The sequence below is a fragment of the Phacochoerus africanus genome, chromosome 9 (genome assembly GCF_016906955.1).
Source record: "Phacochoerus africanus isolate WHEZ1 chromosome 9, ROS_Pafr_v1, whole genome shotgun sequence".
Taxonomy (NCBI): Eukaryota; Metazoa; Chordata; class Mammalia; order Artiodactyla; family Suidae; genus Phacochoerus; species Phacochoerus africanus.
The window spans coordinates 89,651,956-89,673,963 of NC_062552.1; the positions used below are offsets into that span (position 1 = coordinate 89,651,956).

General features: G+C 48.4%; 1 protein-coding gene across 2 annotated transcripts in view; it reads right to left on the minus strand.

Moving 5' to 3' along the window:
• SLCO3A1 (solute carrier organic anion transporter family member 3A1) overlaps positions 1-22,008 on the minus strand; it is a 322,035-nt gene that overhangs the window by 245,162 nt on the left and 54,865 nt on the right. For both annotated transcript variants that reach the window (XM_047795306.1, XM_047795305.1), the window contains exon 2: positions 6,899-7,364. In XM_047795306.1, coding sequence (XP_047651262.1) covers positions 6,899-7,364 — 466 coding nt within the window. The remainder of the gene's footprint in view (positions 1-6,898; positions 7,365-22,008) is intronic.

The following is a 22,008-nucleotide window of genomic DNA, read 5'->3' on the forward strand; positions in this document are numbered from 1 at the left end:
CAATATGGAAGTGCCAGATAAGAGCCACACATACGTCTCCTAGCAAGTGGCTGAAACACACGGAAAATGGCATGTGATCGGCTACTGAAGAAAGGGAGTGGAACCCGGCCAAAACGAACTGACTGGTTTTACAGTATCATTTATTTAAAAAAAAAGAAATTAATGAGAGTAACTTCGACATCAATGAAGTTGCAAGAATATAACAAGCTGTGCTTGCTCCCATGAGGGATGGCTTTTAATTATTTTTTCAGATGAACTGCAGTCACAGTGTACTTGATCCATACCCGACCCACACTCTTTGGAGAGTTAAAACACATTTTACCCAATGTCAAGTTAAAATAAAAACTCATCAGAAGCAAAATGACTCTGAGCTCCCAGGGCTCCAAAGGGAAATTTGGTTCTCTTTGGTTGCTGCCTGGTATTAGAGTGACCTTTGTGCTAAACAAACACTTGGCAGATGAAATCTGAGAATAATTCTCTTTGCATCATTAACTGGAACATGGGAGGGCTCGGCTGGGTTTCAACAGAAGTGATAAACAAAGAAAACGTAACACATTTGTGTCGAATATATGTGCCTCCCCACCTAGAGGAAATGCTTTGTGTATCTGGGTACCTTGCAAGGATCCCCTTTTTTTTTGTGAGAATGCAGACACCCTCTTCAAAGAATCCATTTCCTCTAGCCAGCTCCCACTCCGACAACAGCCTTCTGGCTCCCTATCTTCCCACATGTGTGTATGTCTGTGTGTCGGTATTGCATGGATGTCTGTTTGCCAAACACTCAAAGGACTCAAAACAATCTGGTTTCTGGGGGGTTGGGACTGGCATGTGCACACTCAGGTATACGGAGTGACTGGCCAAAGAGGACCTGCTATATAGCAAAGAGAACTCTACCCAGTATTCTGTGATAATCTATATGGGAAAAGAATCTGAGAGAGAATGGATATGTGTATATGTATGGCTGTGTCCTTTGTTGTACAGCAGAAATTATCACAGCCTTGTAAATTAACTTCAATAAAACTTAAAAAAAGATCCAGTTTCATCTTGATCCCATTCTGCATTTTTAAAACAACATTGTCCCTAGGTAATAAAGTTGCACTATATACAGACAGACACAAATTGGTTCACATAAAACTGGTAAAATCTGAACAAACCCCGTGGATTGTAACCACACTGATTTCCTAATTTTGATATTGTACTATAGTGATGCGAGACGTTCCCATTGGGGGAAACTGGATGAAGGGTACAGAGAATCTTCCTGCATTTCATTACAACTTGTGATTCTAATTATTTCAAAATAAAACATCTGAAAAAGAAAACAACACATCCTCAAATAATACCTGGAGTAACTGGAAAAAAACAAACATGATAATGCAGCTCCTTATAGAAAAGTTAGGACAAAAGAGACAGGAATATTGGCTTGATTTGGTTCTGGTCTCCTTGGTACCTGTTATGGGCTGAGTCATGTCCCTCAAAATTTACATGTTGAAGCCCTAACTCCCAGTACCTTGGTATGTGACTGTATTTGGAAATAGGACCTTAAAGGGGTGATTAAGCCTAAATGGGATCATGAGGTGGACTCTAATCCAATCCGACTGGTGTCCTTATAGGAGGAGGAAATTAGGACACCAGGGACCACGCACACAGAAGGAAGACACAGGGAAGAGGGAGTTCCCTTCGTGGCTCAGCGGTTAACAAGTCCGACTAGGATCCATGAGGATGGGGATTCAATCCCTGGCCTCACTCAGTGGGTTGAGGATCCGGTGCTGCCATAAGCTGTGTGGTGTAGGTCGAAGATGCAGTTTGGATCCCACATTGCCGTGGCTGTGGCATAGGCCAGTAGCTGCAGCTCCAGTTCGACCCCTAACCTGGGAACCTCCACATGCTATGGGTGCAGCCCCAAAAAGCAAAAAAAAAAAAAAAAAAGACACAGGGATGAGACAGCACCATCTGCAAGCCAAGGAGCGAGGGCTCAGAGGAAGCCAACTCCAACACCTTAATCTTGGACTTCTGGCCTCAAGAACTGTGAGCAAATAAATCTCCACTGTTTAAGCCATTCACTCTGCAAGGTTATGTTGTGACCAACCTAGAAAACTAATATAGTACCCAAATTTTGCTTGCCCCCTCACCTGGTTTTGTCCCCTAGTAACAAGCCCCCAGTCTCGGCATCCCTCCTTAAGGGGCAAATGGCAGCTAAGTGTGGTGCGAAACCGCATCATGGACATGGACAGAGCAGAGGTCCCAGCACAGAAGAGCCACATTTTAGGTGCCCTTTCCCGTCCACACGACGCTGGTGCTCAGCCATCTGTGGAATTATCAACACATGAGAGAGGAATCATCATCTCTCGGCGTGGGCCCAGAGGGCAGAACCAGAACCAGCGTGTGTGTACAACGTTTAAGGAGACAGATGTCTCACACAACACAGGGTCATTTCCTAATGGCCATCATGGTTCCAAAATAGAAGGAACAGCCAAGTAAGGGTATGGTGCCCACAGTTCTGGAGAGAGGTAAGCAGAACACGGAATCCACAGCTGGAGTTCCCTGATGGCCTAGCAGTTAAGGATTCAGCATTGTCACTGCTGTGGCTCAGCTTTGATCTCTGGCCTGGGAACTTCTGCATGCTGCAGGCAGAGCCAAAAAAGCAAAAAGAAATACAGTTCTGATCTGCGCCCATCTCTACTCAAGGCAACCATGAAACAGGGGCACAACCTCCTTCCAGAACACTGACTTGAACTGTCAGCAGCCATCCTCTTCTCTTTCCTCTCCCTCCTTCCTCCTCCCAACTCTCTGTCCTGCCTTTCACTTCCATTCTCTGATCCAATCACACCTCTCCCTTTGGACTTGAGACCATAAGGCTCTCTTCTCACCTTCCTGGCTCCTTTGATTTCTATTTCCTAAAGGCTCAGTCTGTCTCACAGAATGCCCCTACTTGCACCTGATCCCCTGTACCATGCTCCAGCCCTCCGTCCCCCACCCAGGCTTGTCAGAGATCCCAGACGCACCTGGAAAAAAAAAAAACCATTTTACTCTCAGACCCTGTGCTCAGTCCCATTCATTATCTTAGGCAAGTTATTTAACCTCTCAGAATCACAGTTCACCATCTGCTTTGTTTCTTACGGCAACATTTAAAAAATCCATGTTCAATAGCAGAGGGCATGTAAATATCATAAATATCATGATATAGATCCACAAGGGAATATTATGTATGCAGACATAACATCATAGAAGAATATTTAGTGACATGGATAAATGCTCATGGAATATTAAGAGAGAAACAAAGTTACAAATATTGTTTATTATAAACACATTTTTTTGCGTGTATAGGAAAGCATTTAAATACAAGAGGGAAAGGATTTTATAGAACCATAAAACTAAATGTAATCATTCTTCAAAGGTTCTATACTTCCAAAGTTGTCAACAATGAACATGTAATACTTTTTAACTAAAAATATAGTTATATTAAAAATCCTTACCACTCTCAGTTGGAGCTTTTTCCTCCTCAGGAAAAAAAAAAAAAAGGCACCAACCAATTGACACAGCAACCTAATGAAAGGACTCAGTGAGTCCATTTCATTAGCCTACTTACTCTTGCCTACAACACAACAGGCCATGCTTTGAACTTGGAGAAGCACGGCGGCTGAGAAAACAGCTCATCGAAGGTCACAACATGGGCCAGCCATGCGAGTAACTCCCAAAGGGTGGATTCATGGACCCCAGTCACGCAGCCACATCAAACAGTCCCCTCTGCCACTCAGGCCCTCTAGGAAGAAAGAGAGCCACGTGCCACCCACGGGTCACCATCCTGCCACACTGTGAGGCTTGGCTCCACACTGTGTGGTCCTGAAAAGCCTGCCAGCTGAGCTGTGTCCCCATTCATCAGGTTTTGTCCCCTGGTAATGAGCTCCCCTGGCTCCCTCCCCAGGCTGGGCAGCAGCAGCTACAGAACAGTGGCAGCCCGAGAAGCCCCCGGTGAATGACCCATCGAGGAATCCAGGAGTTTGGCAGAGGCTCGGCCACAAGAGGCTGAGGCAAATAGTCGCCTGGGTGGAAAATATCAGCTTGATTCAAGATGGAACGGTTCCCTTTCCCCCTGGTGGTAGGGTGTCTAGGACACTGCTACAGACGTGCTGACAGTACCCAGCTACTGATCCTCCATGCAGGCCACCCAGGGGCAGGGCTTGTTGCCAGCGACCTGCGGCCTGAGCATCACATAGCTATCATCCCTTTCCCTGCTGACACCCACAAGAAGGGAATGAAGGACCTCTGTTTCACACATGTAGTATTTATAATCCTTTCAACTTCCAGGCCACACTCATATGTTAGATGCATGATCAGATGGCTGGGCCTCTCCCTCTTAACCAGTTTTGCAGGAGCTAGAACCAAGAGACACACGTGCTATTACACCCCAAAGGGTCCCCATCAACACCCACAGTCCCAGGACCAGTCCCTTCAGACTGCCCTTCTCTCTGCAGAGAGTTTTAAAAGCCATGATTCATTTCCATCGCATTCAGTGGCCTTTCCCCTTTTTCTAAAGCCACTTAATTCGGCTTCAGAAACTAGCTCCCTATTAGAGGAGATAAATGCTAAAACAGTCTCCTGATCACAAACACCTTTTACGCCCTGTACAATAAATGACTGAACCAGTTATGCTCTGCATATGCCATGGTCTTCTTAAATTGTACCCAGAGAATTCAAACCATGCACAGAGTAAAAGGCCACCTACAGAGGCCAATCTGTGCAGAAGGCTTGCTCTCTGTTGTAACCAGTCCACAAACACAGGCCCATGAAACCAGTCGGAGATGCTCAGGAAGGCCACCTCCACAGCCCTGTGTGGTCACGTTTTGGAATTTGGCCAGATGCCACCAAAACCTTCATGCACCATGCAAACGGACACTCCCAACTCCGAATGCGTAACTATCACAAAGGAAATGGATCCCCTAGTATAAATTTGGCTTCGACATTCTTCCTACCAAAGACTTACTGTAAATCCCACAGACGAGATCTCAAAATGAGACCAGGCTCCCATGCCTTGTGGGGTCAGCCCTACCTCCCGCTGCTCCACCTCCCAGAAAACCAAAACGATTCCATATCCTAAAATCTCGCACCGACAGACCAGGCTCCATCCAATGCTGGGAAATACCACAGCCTAACTCAGTCAGGTGGACTTCTGGAAGGGGACCCTGAGCCTGCTCCCCCAAACAGGGGTGATTTAGCACTGGTGTGACGTCAGGAGGGATGCCAGGGAGAAATTTTTCTACTTGATTTTTATCGTAGACAAGAACTCAGCTTTTCACTCCCCATTTCTTTCCCTGTGCTCTGATTTATCTACTTGGTATTACGGCCGCCAGAAAACATCTATCCTAAGGTCCTAGGCTGACAACAATCAAGCCAGAGACCAATTGCCCAGCTGGATGTCGGGAAACTAAATTTTGCCTACATGCTGTGGCCCTGGTCTGCAACAGACTCATAAGGAGCGGCTTTCACTGAAGCCTTAAAAGCATCAAAATGTCAAAGATTTCCTTTGTCCCCTTTCCCCATGGTGCCCACCATCAGACACGATGATGGGAACCCCTACCCATAGGGAGGAGGAACTGGCCCTCTCCGGCCTGTGCAATCTTCTTTTCTGTATTCCACAGGTTGGTCGTGACCAGACCCCCAGGGGCTCCATTCCTGGGTGGAAAGGCACATACTCTCCACCCCTTTTGCCTAGAGTCTGTTCACAGAGGGCTGAGACATACATCTGTGACATATTTACTCAACAAAGTCATCTACTCCACCGCTGGGACAGAAAATTACAGGGGGGAAGAAAAAATCAGCCTGTGAGTGTGTAACTGTTCCAAAACCTCCCGTCTCAGAAAGCTTGGGCAGCGTCTAGAGGAAGCTTGGCAGATATGAATCTTTAGGACAAATTCTGTGCAAATTCTATTTTAACCTAAAGCTCCATGTTATAATTAACTTTATACTCCAAGGCGCACTGCTTTCCGGAGGCACAAGGCTTCCACAGGCAGAGGTAATTTTTTCAAAGCTTAGCACTCAGTGACAGGGGCTGTGTCATACAATTCAATTGTTGGTTGGAGGCAGAATCAGATTTGGTAAACAAGGGATGGAGATGCTTGGCAGGACAGCCCTCACTCTGCAAATGACCACCCAACAGGGCCCAGAAGCAGTGACGAAGGGCCACGTTTGCTGTAAGTTCCATTTGCCACTTGAATATTTCTTAAACCCTACACGGACAAACGGCTTCCATCCTTCCAGTATAAAACAGCAGAGACCACTACAGAGCAAAACAATTTTTTTTTCAAAATTCTCCTTATTTCTTCCTAAATATCCAGTTCCACTGCATACCCCCACTAGAGAAAAGAAACTTACGAGAAGTCACCACCTTTGAGTAACACCAAAAACTGGAGATGCAATCACCTCTCTCATTGGGCTTCAACAGGGCAATGACCAGGAGATAATTTTGATGATTAAATATACATAGACACCCCAAGCATACCTCCATGACTAATGCCAGAAGGCCCCAAATCCTCACACACACACACACAAAGGCAGATTAATGAACATAAAACCCCTCCTCACCATGTCTTCCCACTCAAGGTCTGCTGAGGCTCCAGCAAGGTAGAGATCAAATTCCCCTGCACACTGCAATCACCTGGGGCGCTCCTTAAAAGAGGGGTGACACCCAGGATGCACCCCTGACTGACTACACCGTTATTGCCAAGGATGAAATTCAGGCATCAACATTTTTCAAAACACCCGAGATGTGTAGCCAGGTCTGAGAACTGGTGCTCTGGCAAAATTAAAAGCTGAGGAGCCCACTTTTTTCCTGTCTTTGTTAACACGCCCCAGTTACTAACAATCAAAAGTGAACAGCGCCCCCCGACGCTGGGGCATCTCCTACCTATGTAGAGTGAGGAATCCTTCCTCCGCACGTGATCGTCGATGTAGGAGACACCCAGGGGCTGCACGGGGGTAGCACCGATGCCCAGGAGCACCTGGGCCCCAATGAGCAGCAAGTACATCATGTTGGTGGCGGTGCGACTGCGGCAGATGAGGTCCGGGTCGGGCCCCTGGTCCCCGCCCGAGCCGTTGGCAGCGCAGACGTCGCGGCCCTCGGCACCCCAGCGGATCTCACCCGCCTCGTACTTGTACTGGTGGGTCAGGAACTCCGGCAGCGCCGACAGCAGCGCGCCCAGGGCCATGACGATGCCTCCGCAACCGATGAGGCGGGGCCGGTGACCGCGAGCTCCGAAGTAGCTCACGAAGAGGATGAGTGCCAGGTTCCCGATCTCGAAGCTGCTGGCGATCACGCCCACGTCGGCGCTCTGCAGGTTGAACCTCCGCTCCAGGGTGGTGAGGACGCTCACCTGTGGGATGCAAAACGCAGTCTCAACACCAATGCAAACCACCCAGGAGGCCCCCTTTGCGCGAAGCGCGGCGCACGTGCCTATCCCAGGCTCTCTAGCCAGGCAGTTTTTTAACTAGATGTGCCAAGTGATTTCAACCGGAAGAGTCCAAAAACCATTTACTTGGTATGATAACCCAAGGGTTAAAGAATTTCAATGGTTAAAGAAATAACCTTCCCCCTGGTGAAGAAGTTTTCCTTGGCACCTGTTTCCATCCTGAAAGGTTCTGCCTCTATGTGGAAGAAACGCCTCCCCATCCCCACAGCTGCCACCATTTAGGGCTCATGAGTCCCGCCAGAGTCCTAAAGTCCACAGCTTTCACAGGCTTTTTCCCAACTACATCCTATTTATAAAAGTCCATGCTGGAGGATAAAGGATCCACAGGCTTTTTCCCAGGAGGTTATTAGCAAAGCATACCTGAAGGAAAGAAACAAAAACACAGAGACACTAAAACCTGGGGGTGGGGGGGAGATGAACAAGCTAGAGTAGCTCATTAGGATAATCGTTAATTCTTTGCTCCTTTCTGGAAATTTCCAAACAACGGACATTTCCCTAGAGGTCATCCGGTATAAACATCCCTAACTATTCTGTCTACTCTAGCCCCACCAAGGTCCCCTGGGTGGAATAGTTTTATGCCTTTTCCCACCTCTGCGTTCTCGTCTGCCTTTCATTGGCTTAACGAATACCTACAAAACATCTGCTATGGGTTGGTGTTGCCATAGGCACAAAAAATAGAAACAGGAGGAAGGGGTGACACCTGGCCTCAAGATGCCACCTGGCAGAAAGGCAGTCGTGTATGTTTGTAACCTGCTACATTCATGATGCAGAAATCACACAAGGAGAGTCAAGAGGCAGTGCACTAGCTTAGGGCTCCTGGAGGCAGAGGGAAAATGCGAATGCCCTGCCTAGGGTCCACGTAGGGTATTGGCAACAAGACAGGAGTCCCTGTCCTGAGAGGTCCAGCAACCCTAGCTAGTTAGGGAACCACACTCCAGGTGAAAGGAACAGCATGAGCAAAAGTCAGGCAGCATGATTTAATAATGGAATGGAAAATACATAGTTGGAAAGACAGGTTGGCCACAGACCGCAAGGAGCCAACAAGGATGCCACCCTAAAGGAATTAATCCCTTCAGTGTGGTGGAAAGAAGGCAGAGCGTGGAGGGAGGAGCCCCTGATCTGAACCTCACCCATTGTTTCCTTAATTAGCTTGGTGACTTTGGTCAAGTTATTTAACTCTCCAAGCCTTGATTTCTATGAATTAGGAATTATGATACACACAGGTGGGATGGATGTGAAGATCAGACAGAATGGATGAAAAGTCCATTAGCACTGAGCAGCCTTTCCCTACCTGGCCGGAGAGCCGCCAGGAGAGGCAAGGAAGCAGGGGTGGGGCAGCAGAACCACAGCAGCTCTTGGGCCGTCCTGACTCTGTGTCACCTTGGGTATGCCACCCTGTGCTTTCACTGTACCATCTGTAAAATGGGGATAAGAGGGCTATCCCTTAGAACGGGTGCCAGGAGTAAACACATGTATGTATAAATGCTAGGCAGGGGCTATCCACAGCCATCATCACCATTTATCTGTGGGTATGGGGAATGATGGCAAAGACTCTAAAACCCTAAGAGTAACAGAGGTGGGGCCGTAGTGTGGAGGATGGATGGCAGAAGAATGAAGAAGTGAATGCCAAGAGAAGAAGACCAGACTATGATTGAGAGAAGGGAGAAGGAAAGGTCCGAGTCAGTACCGTGGCAGTGGAAATGAACAGGAAAATCTAAGCAGCACTGACGAGACAGAATTACATCTTTGGGGAGATTGGGCTGCCCCTGATGATGGATTGAGTGTGTGCTGCTAAGGAAAGGGAGGAAAGAGAGTCAGGTGGAACTAGCCTTCCTCCAAACGCATAAACATGTGCACTGGTGTCAGCATCCACAGCCTCTCTGCATCCACACACATGACACACACCTGTAGTGATATGCATGCCTCTATTCCACTTACCTTTATTATCAAAAACAGACAGTAGCCCAGTAACTCCTGTTAGCCTCATTTCAACCCCACACATTTAAACAGACTCCTTTAAGCCAGGGGTTTTCAATGCTACCTTCTGATGGGATGCACTTGGGAACCACTAAAAATTTCAGATGCCTGGCTCCTCTGTGACTTTCTGAGCTAGGGCATCCTGGGCCCTGGGATTTTGTTAAAGCCCCCCACCCACCCCAGGTGATTCTACGTGGGTTAGCACAGTGCCAAAACACCACAAATGACTGCAGCCTTTCTGCCAGCACTGGTCCTGGGGCGAGCTCTGCAGAGCACCACCCAACACAGATGCAGGTCTTGATGGAGGCAGGATGTCTGAGTGGCCTTCTACGGCCGGCATTCTAATTCTGATGCCAGTTTACATTGTGTTTCTCACCAAGGCAAGGCCAGCTCACAATTCAGGCAGCCCTGCTGATGTGATGAAACTATTTTTCGAGCACCAGGTATGGCAAATGTTGAGAAAAGAAGTTGAGCCAGTCCTGGTCTCCTTAAAAGTGGCTTTAAAAGTACTCCCAGGGACGATCAAAGATCTTTCTGAAAAGTCTGGGCGAGTGAAAACAAGGCTTCGTTTAGTCTCTTCTTTGCTCCTTAACACAAACAAGCATGATGGAATAAAGGCTCCAACAGAGGCCTGTCATCTGCAACGCCGCTGGGAAGTGCAAAAGCAGACAGCCTGACTGCCTGGGAGGTGGAGGACCCTCCCCAGGGTGGGTGTCCTTCAGGCCTTGGTAATGAGGCTTGAGAGATGCCCAGAAGAAGCCAGATGCAGAGTGAACACATCTAAGCAAGGTCCCCCTGAGTGCACCAGAGTCACCTTGAGTGGGCTGGCAGGGCTGCAGCCTGGTGACCTCCACCTTAGGAGTGAAAGGCAACGGTGGTGGGAGGAAGGGTGGGCAGGGCTGGAGCAGATGTCATATTTCATGAGCCTTCACGACATTCATACTAGGCAGCATATCTGAAACATGACAACTGCTCCATTCTAGCAGGTGTGCCCTGTCATAAATTATCACACAGGTGTGGACATTTATAATGACAGGTAAGGGTGGTGGGGAGAGAGCCAGCTGTGGGCAAAACAACAAAGAATCAGCTCTTCCAGAGAAAGCTGAGGCCTGTGCCTGCCCGTCTTGTCCTGCCACAAACCTGCTCTTTGCAGAACAACCCACAGGGGTGACAGAAACTAGGAGGGTCTTTATTTCCTTGACCCCATGGCCTCTCAAAGGCCTCAGGGACACCTCTCTGGACCCAGGGTTAAGTGACACAAACCTTCTGAAAAGATGCTTTGTGGATCAATTAGATCAGAGACCATTTTCACTCACTTAAAACACAATTTGGAGAAGCTGGACTAATTAAGTATGCATGAGGCCATAAGCCCACTTGTGGCTTTTATGTGGCAATGAACAATCCAGGAATGAGGAAGATGCCTGCTAACGGCAATGACTGTCTGTACTTAATGGGTAACAGGACTGATGGAAATGTCTTGATAATTAGAGACAAAGGAGCTGCAACTCCAGGAGGAAAAGAAGAGAGGAAGTGTCCTCACCCTGTGCCAAGTAGATACTAAGTTATTATTAAAAGAATGCAATATTTATCAGGTTGATGCTACCACGATTCCAAAAAAATAAAAAATAAAATAAAAAGCCCACTTGCACTACAGAATCTCCTGCAGAACTTCTTAAAAATATAGATTCCCAAACCCTGGGATGAGGCCCAGGGGTCTGAGATTTTATAAAACTCTCTGATGCCCGGCGTCAGGGAGGGGGGAATGCCACTGGCATTCCAGGTGTCTACACACATGCTCACCACCAATCGAGAACTGTGGTTTTCAACCTTCACTGGCAGCAAAATCACCTGGAAGGTATCAGAGCTGAACCCCAACCTCAGTCAGAGTCTCAGCTTCAGTGGTTCAAGGAGGCATCTGGGAATTTTCTTTTTCTTCTTCTTTTTTTTTTTTTTTTTGGCTTTTTAGGGCGGCACCAGCAGCATATGGAAGTTCCCAGGCTAGGGGTCAAATCACAGCTGCAGCTGCAAACCTACACACAGCCACAGCCACAGCAGTGCCAGATCCAAGCCGCATCTTCAACCTACACCACACTCATGGCAACGCCAGATCCTTAACTCACTGAGCAAGGCCAGGGATCCAACCTGCATCCTCATGGATGTTAGTCAGATTTGTTTCTGCTAAGCCATGACAGCAATTCCCAGAATTTACATTTTCTAACAAGCTACTAGGTGATGCGGATGCTGCTGATTCAGGGACCAGATTTTGAGAACTACTGCTCCAAGGGGGTCTCCTTCCTCAAGAAGCCCACCCCCACTCAAGACTGCAGAGCTTGTTTTGTTTTTCTTTTTAGTACTGCACCCACTGCATATGCAATTTCCCAGCCTAGGGGTCCAACTGGGGAGCTGCAATTGCTGGCCTATGCATCACAAGATCTGAGCCACGTCTGCAACCTATGCAACAATTCAAGGCAATGCTGGATCCTCAATCCACTGAGCGAGGGCAAGGATGGAACCTGTATCCTCATGGATACTAGTGGGGTTCATTACCACTGAGCCACAAGAGGAACTCCCTCCAGAGCTTGTTTTCTTTATGGATACCAATTGAAAGCACTCTCTCGATTCTAGTTCAAGTCCAATCTGCCCCTCCTATGGGAAATCTGGGTTTCATTTCAGGGAGGCTTGCCTCTTAGGGAGTCTGAGGCACACACTCAAGCCACCGACAGCAAAGGGGGCCCAGCCCCAAAGGGAGACCTTCAGTCTTGCTGTCAGAAATGCTGTAGGACAGGAGGCACCCAGAGACCACAGCCAGGGACAGATGAGCCCTTCCTCAATCTGAAAGGGCCAAGGTTATCAGGGAGGCACGGAATAAGCAGCCAAGTTCTTGGGGTGGCAGCTGAAGCTCAGGACTGTCCTTGTAAAGCCTCCCCCTGTCTATTTTCTTACTCTGGCCTGGGAGGGGGGGTTGGGCCAGGACTGGAATCACCTGGAGAAACACACCAGCATCTGCCCCCCTCCCTGACCAGGTCTGTGATATAACGTGTGAGAGCTGGGCCTGGGCATAAGTATTTTCAAAGTTCTCAAGTGATTCTAACGAACAGGCAGGTAGAGATGTGTGTGTGTGCGTATGTGCATGCCCGTGTGTGCAGAGGAGACACATGGTATGGATACTGGAGGGGGCCATGTGTGCGTGGATGGTTATACCAGTGCACCCTGGCCATGTCCATGCAGCACTGGAGCACGGGAGCCTCAAGTTCAAATCTGGCTCTGATAACGCCTAGCCAAGTCAGCCTTTCTGAGCTGTTTTCTTACCTGTGCAATGAGGATAACAATACTTGCATTGCGAGTCCATGCTTCAGAGCAGCTGGCCCATAGTAGGCACACTGAAAAGAGTCAAGGAGTTCCTATTGTGGCTCAGTAGGTTAAGGACCTGACATTGTCTCTGTGAGGATGTAGGTTCAATCCCTGGCCTTGCTCAGTGGGTAAAGGATCTGGCACTGCCACAAGCTGCAGCGTAGGTCGCAGATGCAGCTCAGATCTGGCGTTGCCATGGCTGTGGCCTAGGTTGGCAGCTGCAGCTCTGATTCCACCCCTAGCTTGGGAACATCCATATGCCACAGGTGCAACTATTTAAAAAAAAAAAAGGGCCATCACTAACTATCCCAGGTTCACATGCTGTGTGACTTCCAATCCAATGCCACACACAGAGCGCCTGCCCCCTGTGCCTCCTGGAAGGTGCAAGTAACATGACTACGGCTGAGAGGGAATCCCTGCCCAGTGGGATTTACAATCTGGGGAGAGCAGAAAGAAACGGTCCTAACAACCCAGCCTACCATCCAGGGAAATGCAATGGAGCGGCAGCCTGTGGAGGAAGATCTACGTGGGATGCAACAAGGATGAACTGGATTTTTTTTTTTTTTTGTCTTTTTAGAGCATATGGAAGGGGTCAAATTGGAGCTGCAGCTGCTGCCCTACACCACAGCCACACATACACGGGATCCGAGCCGCATCTTCGACCTACACCGCAGCTCACAGCAACACCAGATCCTTAACCCACTGAGTGGAGCCAGGGATCAAACCCACATCCTCATGGATACTAGTCGGGTTCATTACTGCTAAGCCACAATGGGAACTCCCAGGATGAAAGGGATTTTTATAGCCGGTAGGTAGGGGGTGAGGCCACAACACTGTAAGAGCAAAAAGATCAATGGTGTGGAGAAGGCAGGGTGGAGGGGAAGTTCACACCACCCCAGGGAAAGGGAGGAAGAAGACATTTTGGGCTGTGAGCACTTTGAGGAGATAAAGTGGCCTTGGAGGCTAGGCTGAGGGTCCCACTGAAGGTCAATGGGGAGCCAAGGGAGGCTCTTGAGCAAGAGCCATCCTTCAGCAACAGTATCCTGGCGGTACTGCACGGTATGGAGGGCGGAGAAACCACCCAGACAGCTATTTCAAGGTCCTGATGAGAAAGGAGGCGGTGCTGGCAGGACCACCCAGAAGGAAGCCTGTGTATGATGCCTCGGGTGTGAAATGTGGTGGAGCCGGCAGCTGATGAGAGGCCTGGGTCAAGGAAGACTGTGCGGAAGAGGACCTGGGGGAGTCTCCTCCCAGGCTCAATCTGGAGCCAGAGTGAGGGCTAAGAGCGCTGGGAGGCAGGGAAGAGCCCGAGAGTACAAAGAACCTGTATCGAAAAGCTCTTCTGCCCTGAGGGACACGGATGTCAGAGCGCAGCAGGCCACCCCTGGGGAACTTGCAAGGGCCCTGTACCCTCAAACTACACACCCAGCACAGGGCCCAGGGCTGCTGGGAACAGCTGCAGAAATAATCTGGATGTCAATCTCATAGTAAACAGTAGTCGGAGAAAGGTCCCCTTCCTGGGGTTCCTGAACAGAAATCAGCGTTCTTCTTCCACGAAGGGTCAGACACTGAATATTTTAGGCTTCTGGGCCACATAATCCGTGTAGCAACTACTCAACTCTGCCATCGCAGCACAAAAGCACCATACATCCACAGGCAGTCTGTACAGGATGGGCAGGGCTGGGCTCCAAGAAAACTTTATTAGCGAAAACAAGCCGGGACTGGATCTGGCCGCAGGTTTTGCCCCATTTCTGTGCTACCCTTCTCCATCCATCCAGTTTGGGAAATGGCCTTATTCCTGTGTCTGGCAGTAACAACCCCGGCCCTTTGTAACAAGTTCGTGAAGCGCTCCTATTGCTGACACAGAGAAGTCATTCCAGGAACCACTTTAACACAGGTCTGTTTGTTTTTTAATCCCATGAAAAGAATTCGCAAGCCAAGTTCAATTTCTTGCCTCATATACCAGGACATCCTCTTGCAGGCAAAGCAAGGGGCTTAACCGCATAAGCCTGGGCACCAACCTCCCCGTGATGAAGTAGTAGCGACAACAGCAACTGCATCAGGTGCGGGGAGGCGTATTGTGTGGTTTTGTTTCTCATCTGAACAGCTCCTTGGAGAGGGTAATTTAGGACACAGGGGAAATGGCATGCACCAGGCGTTCACTTGTGAATTGCAGGATCCGAGGCCTGCAGAACCAGGTAACAAAAGACAACACAACAGCACGTCCTGTAATTGCCCTGGTGGCAAACAGATTGCCCGGCTGCCTCGCAGGTCAACCAGGGAAGACCAACAGTCAATGTTGCTTTGTTTCTGGTGGAATGATTTAGCCTGTACTATGACCCAGAAAATAAATGGGTGTAAATTTACAACCATTTCTCTTGAAAAGGAGAGTTAGAATTACAAGGAGGATCTCTGATTCGGACCTGACTCTGGCCTCCGGCGCCCAAAGGCATCAGCATGTGTAAAGGGGTGAGAAGCTGGGACCCAGGAGCGATTTTAAGAGCCACACACTGAGGCACTTAACATGCCTGCAACGCCCTCTTTGTTTTTTGTTTTTGTTTTTTTTTTTATTGTTGTTTGTTTGTTTTGCTTTTTAGGGCCGCACTCACGGCATATGAAGCTGCAGCTGTCAGCCTACAACACAGCCACAGCAATGCCAGATCTGAGCTGCATCCGTGACCCACCACAGCTTGCGGCAATGTGGGATCCTTAACCCACTGAATAAGGTCAGGGATTGAACCTGCATCCTCATGGATACTAGTCAGATTCTTAACCCGCTGAGCTACAACAGGAACTCCAATTCTCTAGAAAAAAAAAAAAAAAAAAACCTCTAAATTTTCTTCTATAAATCTTGTCACTGATTTTCCTCTATAGCTCAATGGTCCATCACTGAAAAACAAGGATTCTCCATCCCTTCTGGATACAGCAAATAGACTTTTCTTCCACTCAGTGAGCGAGCTATAAAGTCATGACTAAAAATTTTTGCATGAGTCCTGACTACTATTAATAGTTTGTGCTTAGCACCTTTCACAGGACTTGAGACCATTCTTTCAAGTCATAATGTATGTGGTGCCAGGTCTCTCTTATAAGAGAAATTTCAAGAGCAGGAAGAGTTAAATGATTTCTTCAGCATTTAGCAAAAACGTATAGAGGACCAGAGTCTTAAGAAAGAGATTTCCATCTATCACACTATCAATGTACGTACACACACACACACACAACTCCCCAGGCAGAACTGTGTTCACTGGGTCAGGTTCTCCATATACCAGAGGGCTGGTATATCAGAAGGACTGAAAACCCCAGACTGAGTAGCCGTGCCAGGTTGTAATCCCAGGGCTGTAGGTGCCCTCTGCCAGCTCACAGTATAATGGAGAAAACAACTCTGAAAAGAGGCAATTATCACCCAGGGCAAACAGGGCTCCTCTCTGCCAGAATAAAGAGAAGCACCGCCAGTACCCAAAGAAGCACTGCAGTTAGTACCCAGTCACGTGGGAAGAACCCAGCATCAGGGCAAAGCGTCCTCCGGGCTGCAGGTAACATTAATTACAACCCAGAGAACACTTATCAAGTGGCTTATCCAGGACAGTACGAGGGTTGTACATCTATTGACAGAGTTACCCTCCACGATGACTTCAGGGGGTAGGTCATGGTATTATCCAGCTTTACACAAGAGGAAACCTGAGGCTGGAGAAGATGACGGTCCCGCTGCTGGTCATGCAGCTGGTGAGTGGAGGGGCCAGGACTGAAGCCCAGCCGCCCTGACCCACGCCCGAGTGACTGAGCACCCGGCTCCAGGCCTCGGGGAGGTGCCCCTGACTCCAATGATGAAGGCTCACGGCCTCTATCACACAAACTTGATGTTTTGTTTTTTTTAAAAAAAGCTTCATTATTATTATTAGAAGCTATAAAGGAGGAAAAGCATTATGAAGTCATAGATAATTTTGAAAACTCTGGGTTGAACAAAGATAAACAGGTTTCTCTGCAAGACTTACGAGAGATTTCGAAATGGTAATAGTCATTGTTAATCATCCGCCAAAATACATATTATGTAGCCTTTCCTGAAACTCTCCTGATATGGAGCCTTATTTATTTTTTTAAATACTGTACATCCCTTGGGGGGAAAAAAAAACATAGATACTTTCAGAAACACTGGATTAAGGCTGATATGAGAAATGCTTTTCATTAAGCACTAGAAAAAGCTCTGCTTTGCCTAGGAACTAACTGTACTGCTTTCCCATACAAAAGCTACTAAACAGGATGATGATAGCTATATTTCCCTTTTCACTCTGCTTACCAGGAACCTCTGACTCAAGCCTGCCGCCATGCTAGGGCAATAGTGTGGGATGCCAGGGCTGTACTGAAGCATTGCATTTCTTCTTCTTCCTGGTCTCCAGGTTTTACTTGTAATTCCACAGGAATATGCTACTTATAAACTGCTTCGACTAGGACAGTGTACACAAAATCATTATACGTAATTCCTCAAGAGCAAACCACCAGACAGAGAAGTTTAGTCCTAAACACCAAGAATCATCTGCTTCCACCTAATGACAACCTCTCTCCGAAATGAACCATACAAATAAGCTGATAAGAAAATAACATGGTTGCCAAAGTTTGTGCATCCAGGTGTGAGATATAAGATAAATAAGGATCAGAACCAAACAATGCCTGCTCATGTGCATTAAAAAGCTTCCAAAAGACAGACTAAGAAAGTCCAGTTTTGGTGTCAGAGCAACGAAGGAAGCAGCCACACATCTTAGGAGTTCATCTTCCCCGACCTACTCAAATCCATTGTTATTTCAGTGCATCTCAGATACAAAACACCCTCAAGCTTCACCGAAGACACACAGTGTTGTCTCACAGGACAATGGGGTTACTACCGAAGGGTATGTTGAGGATGTTCTAGCCCCTTCCCCACGTTTTACTGGGGGGAAGCCCAGAGCAGCACAGTACATAGCCCAGGTCAGGCACCTGCTAAGGGACAGGCTGTCTCCCGATGCCCAGTCCAGTTCTGCCCCACCACCCCGCCACGTTAGACTAAAAGCACTCAGTACCACTTGGCCTCACCACCCCTGAGTAAAGCGGTCTATTACTTGTTGGATGCACGTTACCTTGTTCAAGGAGTTAACAATGCTGTACCAATTTATACCAAGCTAAGTACCAAAGGGGGTTCCTGTAATTAAACAGAGAAGTGAAGTTGACCTAAGTGTGGATGTGACACAGTGTCTCTTCCTGCTGGAGCAAGAGGTGGGGTCCAACTTGGATGAAGGGGCTTCGAAGGGAAAGAAGGCCCTGGGGTGCCCACTTCACCTGCACCCAGGGAAGAATTGCCCTCCCTCCACTCAGCACAGACCCCTCTGCCCACCCATCCCTTCTTGGCTCCCAAAGACCTTTCTCTACCTCTTTGCCCACTTTTCTTTCCCTCCCCACTCCACTGGCTGTGTCACTATTCTACCCACAAGCTTGCCCAATGCTCATGCATGTAAAAACCACAACATAAAACCACTCTTCTTATCACCGACCTTCTTTTTTTTTCTTTTGTTCGCTTTTTAGGGCCACACATAGACATATGGAAGTTCTCAGGCTAGGGGTCAAATCTGAGCTGCAGCTGCCGGCCACAGCCACACAAGATCCAAGCTGCATCTGCGACCTACATCACAGCTTATGGCAACACCGAATCCTTAACCCCCTGAGTGAGACCAAGGATCGAACCCACATCCTCATGGATACCAGTCAGATTTGTTCCTGCTGAACCACAATGGGAACACGCCATCACTGCCATTCTTCGTCTTTCCTTCCATCAAGGTCATAAAGAAAGTCCACATTTGCCAGGTTGACAGCTGTTTTCCATGCTCAAGACAACACAGAGTGACGGGGCATCACCACTCTGCTAGAGCCATGGAGGCTGCTCTTGATAAAGCTTCCCAGTGAGCTCCTATGTCTTCAAGGCTGTTGGTTTTTTCCCGCCTATACACCAGGTTTCTGGGCTTTCTGACACAGCCAGCCACTCCTGCACAACTGAGCTGCCTTCCATGCTTCTCCTCCCTCCCACCTGCTCCCTCTCCTCCTTGTCTCCTGGTCTGTATGGCCATGATTCCCCAAGGTCACATATGACGGTCCTTGAGTCACTGTACCATTCTCCTGGAGGGATACCCACGTTCTTCTGTCTCCCACATGCTGAGGGCACCCTCCCCCCTCCCACAGCCCTAGATGGCCACTGCACCCAGCCTCCACGGGTCCCAACACAGGATTCTGCCTCCTCACCGCTAAGCCCACCCTCCATGAACATCAGAATTTCAGGGAGTTCCCTGTGCGGCTCAGCAGTTAATGAACCCAACTAGCATCCATGAGGATGCGGGTTCAATCACTGGCCTCGCTGAATGGGTTGGGGATCCAGCATTGCTGTCGTGTGGGTCACAGACGAGGTATGGATCCTACATTGCTGTGGCTGTGGCATAGGCCAGTGGCTGTAGCTCCAATTTGACCCCTAGCCTGGGAACCTCCATATACCACAAGTATAGCCCTAAAAGGGCAAAAAAGAATGTCACTGATATCTGCACGGTCCTAGGCCCGGGAAAAGCTAACAGGCATCCTCAGTTCTGCATCCCACTGGCTCCTGCTCCTCCTCCTCTCCCCCCTCCTCCAGACCCCACTGGTCTCAATTCTGTTTCTCGTTCCCTCTTTTCTGAATTCTCCCAAGTATATCCACACTGGTGGCTGTCCTCCTTCCCATTTTACCTCATTCAATCCATCCCCAACTAAGACTCTCTATAAAAACCTCCAGTGACGCCCACTGCCCACGAAAAGAGCCTGAGCTCCTTGTCTTGGGCTGACAGACCTGCCGAGATCTGGCCGAATTCCGTCTCTCAGTGCGCCTCCTGCAGTCATCCCTGCTTGCACTTTCCTGCACTGGCCTGGATCTTTCTCATCCCCTGGCCTTCCAATGGCCCCAAATACCCCCCACCCATCCTACTCCACTCACCTCAGAAACCCCTACCTATTCAGTTCAAATGATACCTCCTCTGTGAAAACCCCGCCTTCACTTCTCCCTGGCCGTCATGATTTGGGCCCATCTGGATGAAAACTCCTTGCAGGCTGTCTTCATCATCTCCGCAGCCCTGCTCCTGAGCACAGAGTAGGATGCATGGTGGCCAAGCTAGGTCACTACATGCAATTGTGCAGGACTGTCCTGCTGAAAGATGTCCCACCAAGGTGGTGAGGGGGTTCAGCCCGTACTCTTTTCGTCTCACTTGTGTCCACTGGAGGCAAGAGTACCAGCTGGCCGGATGGCTCTGCACAGGCACACAGCCACCTGGGCTTGTGGACACACACCGTAAGTTCCTCTGTCCTCCTGCAGCTCCCCAGGGGTCCTTCCCTCTCTAGAAACAGTGTGGCCATGCTGCTTTATTCACCCATGGGGCTGTCTGATGCAAGAAAACTTCTGAAATGTGAGAACTGTGCTCACCAACTGCTTGGAAACACAAATGTGCAGACCGATCTCAAACTCAATGTGGTATGTGAGTGGCACTTGGACATTTTAAGCAGTTCCTGGAGCTGGGAGGAAAAACATACATGAGCCCAAGACAAAGACTGACCAATATTTGGCCTCAACAAGGCACAAAGCCATCTGTTCCTTGGGTCCCCTGCAGTCTTTCCTCCTCGCACCCATGGATACTCTGAGAGCTGCCCTCATTTCCTGCACACATTGAGCATCGCTTAGGAAAGATGATCTGGAGGTCAGAGGAGCTGACAACGTGTAAGGCACCAGGGCAAGGATATGGGGGCTAAAGTCCCAGATAAGCCTCTGCCCTCCCTGAAATAATAATAAAAGCTCACATTTTATAGCATTTAAGGTTTGCCAAGCACTGCTCCTGTCACTGTATGTATATTAACCTATTTCATTCTCACAACAATCCCATTATGTAGGTACTAGTGTTATCCTCACTTTACAGATGGGTAAACAGAGGCCTAGAGGTTAAGTAATTTGCCCAAGTTCATGCATGCAATTAATGGCAGGGCCAGTTAAAGCCCAGGCAGTCTGGCGTCAGAGTCCATACCTTTAACAGGTACATGATTTTTCCTCTCTGAAAGATAAGAAGACAATGGAGCTAGAAGAGCAGTGTGAAAAGCCTGACAAATCCTCTCCTCAAAAAATAATAATAAAACTAGACAAAAATTGTCAAAAACAACTATTTCGAGACCCTAAATTGACTAAAACATACAACAAATTGAGGAGCATTTATCCATGAAAAACTTCTGAACCTCTGATAAGAAAAATGGGGATCTAGGTTCTTTCTCTCCCTCCCACACCCCTCCCACGTTGACTGGCACAGCAGTTCTACCAGGTGGGCCTGAGGATGGAGGGAGTCTACTTGATTTGAAGTGGACATGAAAACCCCACTCCACACTCAGTAGTGTTGTAAGTAAGAATAGCAATCCCAAGGGCAAATGAACAGGGGGTCCACCTTAAGACTCTGAGGTCATGGTGCTGGTTGGGTCAAGCAACAGACTGGCAGACTAGTCAGAAATTTAACAGGAAGATCAGCCACAGGGTCCTTGATAACCTCTTCACAGGTCTCTGTTGACTGAAAGCTGTGTACAAGTGGAAAAGAGACCAGAGAGGGTCCACTTTCTCTACTCATTCCTGCCTGTCTGTGAGCCTGTGGGCACTGGCAAAGGAGATGAAAAAAGAAGAAAGTAAAACCTGGGAAGGTTTAAAACCTGCCTTATTTTTGAATAAAATCTTTTTTTTTTTTTTTTTTTTTGCTTTATAAGGCCACACCTACAGCATATGGAGGTTCCAAGGTTACGGGTCAAATCGGAGCTTACAGCTGCTGGCCCACGCCACAACCATAGCAATGCCAGATCCAAGCCATGTCTGTGACCTACACCACAGCTCACAGCAATGCCGGATCCTTAACCCACTGAGCAAGGCCAAGGATTCAACCCACAACCTCATGGTTCCTAGTCAGATTTGTTTCCACTGCGCCACGATGGGATCTCCATTAATTTTGAGTAAAATCTTAATGCTGCAGGCACTGGAGCTCAAACTCTTACCAATCATTGACTGCAGACACAGGGGTGACCCCTAGGAAGATAGGTATAAAAATAAAAACAAGAATTTAACACGTTTAAAAAAAAAACCAGGGGAGTTCCCGTCGTGGCGCAGTGGTTAACGAATCCGACTAGGAACCATGAGGTTGCGGGTTCGGTCCCTGCCCTT